The following is a 10,810-nucleotide window of genomic DNA, read 5'->3' on the forward strand; positions in this document are numbered from 1 at the left end:
TGAGTCTCAATTTCCCCACTTATGAAGTGGTAAGAATAATATCCATGACTTAGGGATATTGTGAAGATCATATCAACATAAATGTTTAATATATAAAAAACAATGGTTTTTAAAAGAATATCTGTAACCGGCCCAAAACACCGACTTAACCTATTATTCATGTTCTCCTATTATTCATAAGAGAATTAAAATATCAGTTGGAGTGTGAGCTTAGTTCTGTTCACCAAAATTAAATGACAATTTTTAATACTATCACAGTGATATAAACTAAACTAAAAAAAAAAAGAAGAAAAACATTTTTTTCCTTTGAGATGGAGGGCATTTTCCCCAACTGTTAATTTTTCAACAAGAGAAAAACAAAATGTGATAGAGATAAAAAAATTTAAGTGACTTAGTTCAAGCCACTAATTGTTTGTCATTTGTTTAACCACTCCCGGGACAATCTGTAATCTACTCTGATAAGGAAAGCGTAGAAAACAAACCTAACTTTTTGCTGTTGTTCAATTATTAGGAGGATACTCAACGTTTGAGCTCACACAAGCATTCCTTAGGGAAATGCTCTGCGTGCCATTAGCACTATTCTTAATGAGGAAAGGCACAGAACTCCTTTAGTTTAATGCCAGAATTGTTTTATCTTCAAGTCAAAAGAACAACTATTTGGAGTAACACCAAAACAAGCATTTAACATTATAAGCAGCAAGCTATTCATAAGCATCACATTGTTAGTGCTACTCTAATTATAAAGAACCTTATTTTATCAAATCAAGTATCTGTCAGCAAATTTTTAAGTCCCTTTATACCTTAACTTGAAGAAAAAGTATCTTTAAAAAAAGAAAAAATATCTTCATTGTTTCAACTGAAAGAACCTTATTTTCTTTGACTTTCTACATAAAAGTGAGATATAGAGAATTCTTAAAGTTTTAATCCATGAGCAAGTAATCCTCAAAGAAAACTTACACATCATAAACAAAGGTATTAAACAGAATATGTCATAATAATCCTGATACGCTGGAGTGTGAACATCTGAAGAAAGACTGCTCTCATTTTATTAACACCCTATATAAACTTTTCCGACTGTGGTGTTTCCTTCCTAGTTTAAGAAACACCCTACTGACTCAATGAAATGTTCCTTTTGCTTTTTCTCCACTTCTACAATTTTGTTCTAAAAGCCAAGAACAATTTTCTAGGTTTCTTTTCATGTCACTATCCGCGCGGTCCTTCCCCTTATTTAAAGCTTTTCCTTAAACTTTACTCACAATTACTAAAGGACACACAAAATAGATTACTGGGCCAAATAAGGCAAATTTATACAATGTCCCACCAGATATTTGTGGGACTTTACGTTGTCAGGTTTAGCGGGGCTTACGCATTCTCACAGAATGGAGAAGTTTAATCTCATCATGACATCGTATTATGTTTCCTCACATAACACTGTGAGGGAAATATATAAGATTTTATAATAATACAAAAATTTTAAGCACAGTGGATAAGAAGTGGAGACAATTGTGGTCAGCTTTTATTAAACACGTATTACACGACCATGAATTTTTACAGGATAAGCCAACTTCGAGATGTGATGGAAAATATGACTGGGATCATGGAAGCTATTCACACCCTTACGTTGAGATGCCCAGGTTAGCAGGACACTTGGAAGAAGCTACAGGATGGGACTTTTGTTTACTTAAAGAAAGACATCTGGACTGTACTGCTTCCAGAACTTTCTAGAAACTTGAGAGTTCCAACTTGCTCCCTCACCACCAAGCCCACCACCCAGGAGCCCTCAAGACTATAAATGCACACCTATTTACATATAGGAGGACCACAGGGACTGAAATATCTGCCTGCCATGATCTCTCTCCAATGTGGCTAAAGACAGGGAAGGGAGCAGTAGGATCACACATGGGGACTCCTCACGGCAGCATGACACTCATGCACACTGCTCTCAACCTGTAACACTGAAGACAGCTACAACATCCCCGAAGCCCGGAGGTAACACTTTTGGATTCCCACCAACCCTAGGAACTGACAGAGGTGACTATGCTGCAAGTTCCAGCTTACCTCTCCACTCCACCTCCACTGGAAGAGGCATATAAAAACAGAACAAGGGCAGTTCCCGTCGTGGTGCAGCAGAAACGAATCCGACTGGGAACCATGGGGTTTTTGGTTTGATCCTTGGCCTTACTCAGTGGGTTGGGGATCTGGCATTGCTGTGAGGCTGTGGTGTAGGTCATGGACGTGCCTTGGATCCTGCGTTGCTATGGCTGTGGTGTAGACCAACAGCTATAGCTCTGATTGGACCCCTAGCCTGGGAATCTTCATATGCAGCAGATGTGGCCCTAAAGAGCAAGGAAAAAAACCAAGAAAACAAAAAATGGAACAAGGCAAAGGCTGCCACAAACACTGATCTGCCCTGCCAAACATCTAGAAAAAACACAGTGAGAAGCCTCACCAAAGGGTTTTAGACAGAGTACCATTAACATGAGTGGCATGGCTGTTTTCACTAAACACGGTCACATCTCCAACCAGAGGACCAACATGTGAGCAATTATTATTGAAGTGATTTCTTGATACAAACAACTACTCTGGAAAAAGAAGCTAAGAATTCATCAGTTGACACCGACACTTCTTTGTTTTTTGACTATTGTCTATTTAGAGCCGCACCAGAGGATATGGAGGTTCCCAGGCTAGGGGTTCAATTCAGAGCTGTAGCTGCTGGCCTATACCACAGCCACAGCAACACTGGATCCAAACCAGTCTGTAACCTACACTACAGCTCACAGCAATGCCAGATCCTTAACCCACTGAGCGAGGCCAGGGATCGAACCCGTGTCCTCATGGATGCTAGCTGGGTTCCTTAACCACTGAGCCAAGATGTGACCTCCAATACTGACTTTTCTTTGTTAAAAAACTGAGTTATAACTTACATACGGTGAGGTGCATAATTCAATAAATTTTCACACGTGTATTTCTATGTAACTCAACCCAAATCAAAACATAAAGCATTTCTAGAGTTCCTGCCATGGCTCGGCGGGTTAAGAACCCATGAGGATTCAATCCCATTCAATCCCTGACCTTGCTCAGTGGGTTAAGGATCCAGTGATGCCATGAGCTGTGGTGCAGGTCGAGGACGTGGCTCAGATTCAACCCTTAGCCCAGGAACTTCCATATGCCACAAGTGCGGCCCTTAAAAAAATACCAAGAAATACAAAGCATTTCTACTGTACCTGAAAGTTCCCTCATGCTTCTAGTTAATAGCCCCTCCCCCAACCTCCACCCCCAGGTAACTACTATGCTGCCTTTAATCTCACTAGGTTAACCGTGCCTCTTTCCGAACTTCACTTACGTGGAATTATACAATTAGATACTCTTTTGTGTCAGCTTATTTTGCCCAACCAAACGTGAAATTCATATTCACTGCTGCAGGCATTTATCATTTCTGATTGCTATGTAGTACCACACAGTACAACTATACCATAATGCACCCATTTTCCTGATGGACATCTGGGTCATTTTTTACTTTTAGTACATTATGATTATAACTGTTAGGAACTTTCTTGCACATGTCTTTGGGTGACATAACCCTCACTCCTCCTGGGTACATATCCAGAAGTGAATATAGAATACAAACAAGTTTCTAGCTAGATGCTGCCCAAGTTTTTTAAAATGGTACTGTCAGTATTTATAATTTAGTCATGCTTGTGACTGAATGGTATCTCATTGTGGTTTACTTTGCATCACTCTAGTCAATAATGAGCACCTTTTCATAAGCTTAATAGTCATCTGAATATTCATATTTTTGAAGCCCCTATTCAAGATTTTTTTGTCCATTTTTAAAATTGTCTTCTCATTGATTTGTAGGAAATCTCCATATATCCCCTATTCCAGTGTATTTAAATGTCTTCTCTCAGACTTCAACTTACCTTTCTGCTTCCTTAATGTTATCTTTTGATAAAAAGAACTGAATTTTAATGAAATTCAACTGGTCTGTTTTTCCTTCAGCAGTTTACATTTTGTGTCATTAAAAACAAAAATCTCTCCTAGCACAAGATCATGAAGAACATAATCTCATAAGTTTTCTTCAAGAGGCTTGTTTTAGCTTTCAAGTAACCCTTCTTCCCACCATCACCTCTGATCTCTTCTCCCTACCCTCCAAACTCATCATATGCCAAGATTGTGCCACCTGACAACACAAACTGAATTCACAAAACCTTTTCTAAAATGTGTTATTATTTAAAAATCAAATAAATCCCTAAGAGTAAATAACAAATTCTAAGGATGGGAATGTATCTCTTTTGGGAATATACTACATGACTCTTCACAGAACTGTTTTATCATTTTATAATAATGCATCTCCGATTAAGTAATGTAGGCACGCACTTTCTCTTACCAACATTAAGACTTTTCAACACACCATAGGTTGGCATTTCTGAAAAACAGATGCTGTACTTATAAACATTTAGACTGAAATTGGACATACATTGAGCAGATACCAAACGAACTCATTTCCTGCTACTGAACTGACTTGAGCTCAGTGGAATGAACTATTTGATAAAAAGGAAAACAGAACTTTTCAAATACTTCTACAAATAAAAATCAACCTTTGATTTTGTCTTTCTGCAAAATTTAGGGTATGTCTGAGTTATACAGTATCTCCCCTATCAGAGAACTCACATTAAGAAAAGGATGAAGAGGACTGGATCCAGTGCTTTAAACATTTATGCAACTAATCTACAAGTTGTGATAACTGCCAACAGCGCTCCCCGAAACTTTTCTTGTGGCCATGCCTGTGGAGTTCCTGGGCTAGGGATCGAACCTGAGCCATAGCAGTGACACCACCAAGTCCTTAACTGCTAATCCACCAGGGAATTCCTTCCCAAAACTTTTAAAATGAAGATATAAAGCCCAGTACTATCCTAAAATTCCCAGTATGGAGCTACACTATGAGATGTTTTGGTCCACCTGGCTAGCTGATACGTTTCCTTTCGTGCACCTGCCATAACCACCAGTGAGAAATAGCTAATGGGAAATGAACCACTCAAGAATAAAGTTCATCTGGAAGTTACAGTTATGGCTAGCTCAGCGTTAACAAACCTGACTGGTATCTTTGAGGATGCAGGTTTGATCCCTGGCCTCACTCAGTGGGGTAAGGATCCAGCGTTGCCATAAGTTGTGGTGTAGGTTGCAGATGAGGCTCAGATCTCACAATGCTGCAGTGGATGTGGTGTAGGCCAGCAGCTGTAGCTCCAATTCGACCCCTAGCTTAAGAACTTCCATACACTGTGGGTGTGGCCCTAAAAAGCAAAAAAAAAAAAGAATAAAGTTCATCTAGTAAGTCTGTTTCCTCATTTACTTTATTAAAATCTATCAATGACTTTTACTACAGAAAAATAAAGCTGATGAAACATTTTTTTAGATAACTTTTACATCACTATTCAGAAGACTCAATTTTGTAAGGCCAATTATATTTCACCAAGTGTCAATTAATTCATGCACTCACACCTAAGTCATGGGACACACGGTCTGTCTTAGAGTCAACACTGAAGCAGCCCTGCACTCACTCACCTGTCGTGATAGCTCTATGGAACTGATGCATGTCCTCTCCAGAGAGCTCTTGGGCCACTTGCAGTATCTTTTGTCTGACACCATCCAATTTAATTTCTGATTCAGTCAATATTTCTTCCATATCAGGAGCACTATAATCAAGGTATCAGGAATTTTTAAAACATCAGTCACATGTTTTGACAGTGAAAACTGAAATAATCTACATATCAATTAACACAGGGCTAAATGAATATTCTACGTATTTGGATATTTCTACTCAAAACTACAATTATATTTTATTAAAAGTATGTAAAGAAATGGCACAACATTGTAAGTCAACTTTAATAAAAAATAAATACAGGGAGTTCCCGTCGTGGTGCAGTGGAAATGAATCCGAACAGGAACCATGACATTGCGGGTTTGATCCCTGGCCTTGCTCAGTGGGTTAAGGATCTGGTGTTACTGTGAGCTGTGGTGTAGGTCACAGACAAGGCTCAGATAGGGCGTTGCTATGGCTGTGATACAAGCCAGTAGCTATAGCTATGATTGGACCTTTAGCCTGGGAACCTCCATGTGTCATGGGTACAGCCCTAAAAAGCAAAAAAAAAAAAAAAAAGATTTAAAAAAATTTACTGTTTTCACAGACAATAGCTCTATCGTGGTGAATGATCTTAACACAAATCCCTAGCTGCTCTGAAAATAGGAATTTTTCCCTGCTTTTTTTTTTTTTTGCCACCCTCATAGGATGGAACCAGTGCCATAGCAGCACCTAAACCACAGCAGTGACAAGGCCTGATCCTTAACCCATTGTACCACCAGGGGAACTCCACTAAAGTGTTTACTCTTTTTTTTTTTTTCTTTTTTGGGCCACACCCTAGGCTTATGGAAGTTCCCAAACTATGAGTCATATCAGAGCTGCAGCTGCCAGCCCACACCATAGCTCATGGATGCATCTGCAGCCTAAACCACAGCTCACAGCAACACCAGCTCAACCCACTGAGCGAGGCCAGGGATCGAACGCACATCCTCAAGGATGCTAGTTGGATTGTGTCAGCTGAGCCATGATAGGAACTCCCTAAGATGTTTATTCTTAAAATCCAAATGCTACTAACATTCTCTGATACCAGAGTTCACAGAGTAAGTCAGGTAGTTACTGTGCACTTACAATATCTATAAACTTCATATCAAACTGTATCCAACTATAACAAATTTTAAAGATATTTACTCACCTTGTAATCCTATGGAGAAGAAAAATTGTTCTTTTACTTTCGACAGTGATATCCCGACTAAGTTTCACAAGTCTCTCATATTTATCATGTCTTGCATCAAGTTCCTGCTGAAATGCTAAGAACACATTATTATGACCATGAGCATACTTATTTTATACTTGAAGCCTATCAAACAATATTGTCACTACACACGAGCAGGCAACTTACACTATAAAAATGAATGGAATAAAATCATCTTATTTATTATTATTAAAGTACTTAGAAATCAAAGACTGAGATATTAGAAATCAAAAACTGAGATATTTTTTCTTTAAATAAAGTATGCCTCACAATGACATGTACCTACTGCAGGGGAAAAAAAAAATCTGTTCTAGTAAACATGGACTGTTATCACAAAATTATCACACATAACTACTTATAAAAAATACTTCCATCTATCTCGCTGTGCTATTTTACCTACCTTATTCATACACAATATAAATATCAACAAAAAAGAAACCAGAATTTTTAAATTAAAAGTTTATGGAGTTCCCATTATGCCTCGACAATAACGAATCTGACTAGAATCCATGAGGACATGGGTTTGATCCCTGGCCTCGCCCAGTGAGTTAAGGATCTGGCATTACTGTGAGCTGTGGTATAGGTCACAGACATGGCCTGGATCCCATGTTGCTGTGGCTGTGGTGAAGGTCGGCAGGTACAGCTCCTTTTAAACCCTTAGCCTGGAAACTTCCAGATGCCACAGGTGCAGCCCTAAAAAGCCAAAATAAATAAATAAAGTGTATAGCCTCTGATAACATCAACTCTCTGAATTTTCAAGCCCTAGCTGTTGAAATACCCCTAAGCACTTAAACCACCTGAATAACCACTTTATTTCAGAGGCATTGTCACACCAAAGACCTAGCAAGTTGCAGTCCTATAGGGAGCAATCCACAGGCATATTTTGCATGAATAAAAACTATAGAATAAATTATTAACCAAATTAATAGCTGACAAGGACCTAAATACATCTGGTTATTGAGACAATAATTAGGCTAGGATTTTGTCTAATGTTTCAAGACAATCAAATGTATTCACTATTACAAATACATTGATCACAACTGTAAATTAGATACTATGACTTCAAAGTTAAATAAAGCAGTTTCAAATCCTTAAGGAGTTCAGTCCAGAATGAGACACAGATATAAAGGAATAATTAAATGTGATCATGCTATTATATATATACGTATGTTTATATGTGTGGGTATATATATGTAAATGTACACGTATGGTTCAGCAAAGTAGGAACTACAATTTTCCTGTTCACTACCAACACATGCTAGAATACAGACACTCAAAATTTCCCAACTGAATAGACAGATGTTCAATGAATGCAATGTTTGTCACCAAGTTTGTTTGAGAGGTAAATCAGAAAAGGCTTCAAAGGAAGAAGCTGCTTGAGCTGGGTCTTGAAGAAAACTATGGCATACCAGACATTCAACAGGGTCATCAAATTAGAAACAATTCCAAGCTTAAAGAACTATGTGCACTAGACAAGTAGAAACATAAAACAGCAAAATATGTGTAGAAACAAGCAGCTCCATGTAGAATGTGTGAGAGTATAACGGTGAATACTTGACCCAATATAGTGTTTCCACGGAGTATATAACACTATCAGTATGCTCTCTACTCAATTATAACTAGTTGTCTCACATCCCTGAAGATCACTAGGTGCTGTGGTGGTTTTAAAACATATCCACAAATTGTAGTTCCCATTGTGGCTCAGTGGAAACAAACCCAATGCTATCCATGAGCATACAAGTTCAATCCCTGGCCTTACTCAGTGGGTTAAGGATCAGATGTTGCCGTGAGGTGCAGAGTAGGTGGCAGATGCGGCTCGAATCTGGCGTTGCTGTGGTGCAGACCAGCAGCTATAGCTCCGATTTGACTCCTAGCACGGGAACTTCCATATGCTGCACATGCAGCCCTAAAAAGCATAAAAAAAGAAAAGGAAAAAAAAAAGAAATTTATGTCCACAAATCATGAGATACCTCCCTCCAAAAAATGGAAGCTAATTCCCTTCCACTTAAATATGAGGCGGAGTTTTTAAACTGCTCATTTCTAACAAATAGAATGTAGCAAAAGTGAGAAAGTATGATGTCCTAGATTAGGACATAAGAGAAGGGTGATCTCCTCCCATCTCTCAGTCTAGGGGAAGCCAGATGCCACGCTTGAGGACATTCAAGCAGTTCTACCGAGGGTCCATGTAGAGGAACCTGGAGCTGGTTCTTGGCAGAAAGCCTAATTTGTCAATAGCTGTGGATCCTCCAGCCCAAGCATAGCCTGCACATGACTGCAAGTCAGAACCAACAGCTAACTAAGCCCCTCATGGATTCCAAAACCACAAAAACTATAAGGATAGGATGCTGGACAGAAGAGAGGAGGGAGGACTTTGTTTTATGTTTCTCTTTGAAATGAGTAACAACTTGACCAAGTTAACATGCTGAGACAAGGGCAACTGTGAATACATACACGCTTGATTTACTAATAGAAATGCATTCATACTCTGTGAAAAGATAAAATACAGTCCCTGGGAGTTCCTGTCGTGGCTCAATGGTTAACGAATCCGACTAGGAAACATGAGGCTACGGATTCGATCCCTGGCCTTGCTCAGGGGGTTAACGATCCGACGTTGCCGTGAGCTGTGATGTAGGTTGCAGACGCGGCTTGGATCCCGCGTTGCTGTGGCTGTGGCTGTGGCGGAGGCCGGCAGCTACAGCTCTGATTAGACCCCTAGCCTGGGAACCTCCATGTGCCATGGGAGCGGCCCCAGAAAAGGCAAAAAGACAAAAAAAAACAAAAAAACAAAAAAAAAAACCAGTCCCTGTCTTCAAAAGTCTAGCTAAGGAAACAAAACCAACACGTTAAAATTAATTAAATATATGTACACATACAGCTGATGTATATGCACACATCGCTGATATACACATATACAGTTGGTACATATACACACACCCAACATAAATATATACATAATAGATATATGTATACACACACCCTTGACACATATATTTACATATCACTCAGTAATTTTTCGTTATGTAGCACGTCTGATGTTAGTAAACTAATGTTTACTTGTGAAACTGCAATGCGGAAAAAAAAAGTCAACACTTTTGTAATCTCAACTTTCATGGCAGACCTAGCACCATCGCCAACACCTCCAGGAAAATTCCTGGCGGCTGTTTTCACGTGTAGGACATGGCTAAGTAACCCTCGTGACAAGCTCTTTAGTTCTCTTCCCTTCGCCAGCTTGCATGACAGAGAACTTACATTTGAAGGCCAACATCACAGGTGAAGATGAATTAAGATCCTTCCCTTCTCTTCTTTGGTTATGTGGGAAATTGTCATGCTTCCTTTTCCTGAACCCTCCTGAACCTTACATAGAGAAGGAAAAAAAGGTTGGACGGGGCTCTTCCATTACCAAGAGCTGACAAAAATTTACAGCGGGCAAACGCGTTCCTTTCTCTACAACCGGTATCCACAGAGAGGCTTTCTCAGCAGAAGGACCCTGCCTTGTCCTCCCAAACCTTAGGCTCACCATCCGGGCCTCCACTAACGGCTTCCTTACAGAGCAACTATCGAACTAAGATGAAAAACGGCTCGAGAATTTAAGAAAACACGAGGCATAAACAGGCCACTGTGGCCGCAAAAATCACTAGGGCAGCACCCCCGCCCCGAGCCTTCAGGGTGAGAGGGCATCCCGCAAGGGTGAGAAGTGGGAAATGTGACCAGAAGCCTGGACTAAACACAGAAATAACGCCCCAAATTGTCGAGGACGCCACCTTCTTTGCCGCTCATGTCGTCACGGCCTACGGCGAGAAGAGACGAGACTGGCAACCTGGAGGCGAGCGGAACGCGTAAAGTGGTGGCCGAAGACCCCGCAGCGGCGCCCTGCGCAGCCGGCCAACGTCGACGCCCCGGCCGGAAGCGCGCGCCCGCAGCCACTCAAGCTTCTCCCTTGCCCTCGCATATTTCCGGTCTGCGTCCCCGCCCAGCCGCTG

At 40.3% G+C, this 10,810-nt stretch overlaps 1 protein-coding gene across 2 annotated transcripts in view; it reads right to left on the reverse strand.

Annotated features, from left to right (window-relative positions):
- The window catches only part of TSNAX (translin associated factor X), a 31,070-nt gene extending 20,342 nt beyond the window's left edge, over positions 1–10,728 (reverse strand). Inside the window, exons 1-4 of one of the 2 annotated variants that reach the window (XR_014825572.1) lie at positions 10,592–10,728; positions 10,080–10,184; positions 6,771–6,885; positions 5,563–5,693 (exon numbers count right to left, since the gene is read on the reverse strand). Coding sequence is in view for 1 of the 2 variants with exons in the window: in NM_001243607.2 (NP_001230536.1) it covers positions 5,563–5,693; positions 6,771–6,885; positions 10,080–10,184; positions 10,592–10,607 (367 nt within the window). In the remaining variant the exon portion in view is untranslated. 2 annotated transcript variants of the gene reach the window in all.
- Positions 10,729–10,810: the final 82 nt, after the last annotated feature.

This window comes from Sus scrofa, chromosome 14 (genome assembly GCF_054392235.1).
Source record: "Sus scrofa isolate SSC_HxYL_T2T_F1_AM1 chromosome 14, Sscrofa_HxYL_maternal_Yorkshire_Landrace_v2.0, whole genome shotgun sequence".
NCBI lineage: Eukaryota > Metazoa > Chordata > Mammalia > Artiodactyla > Suidae > Sus > Sus scrofa.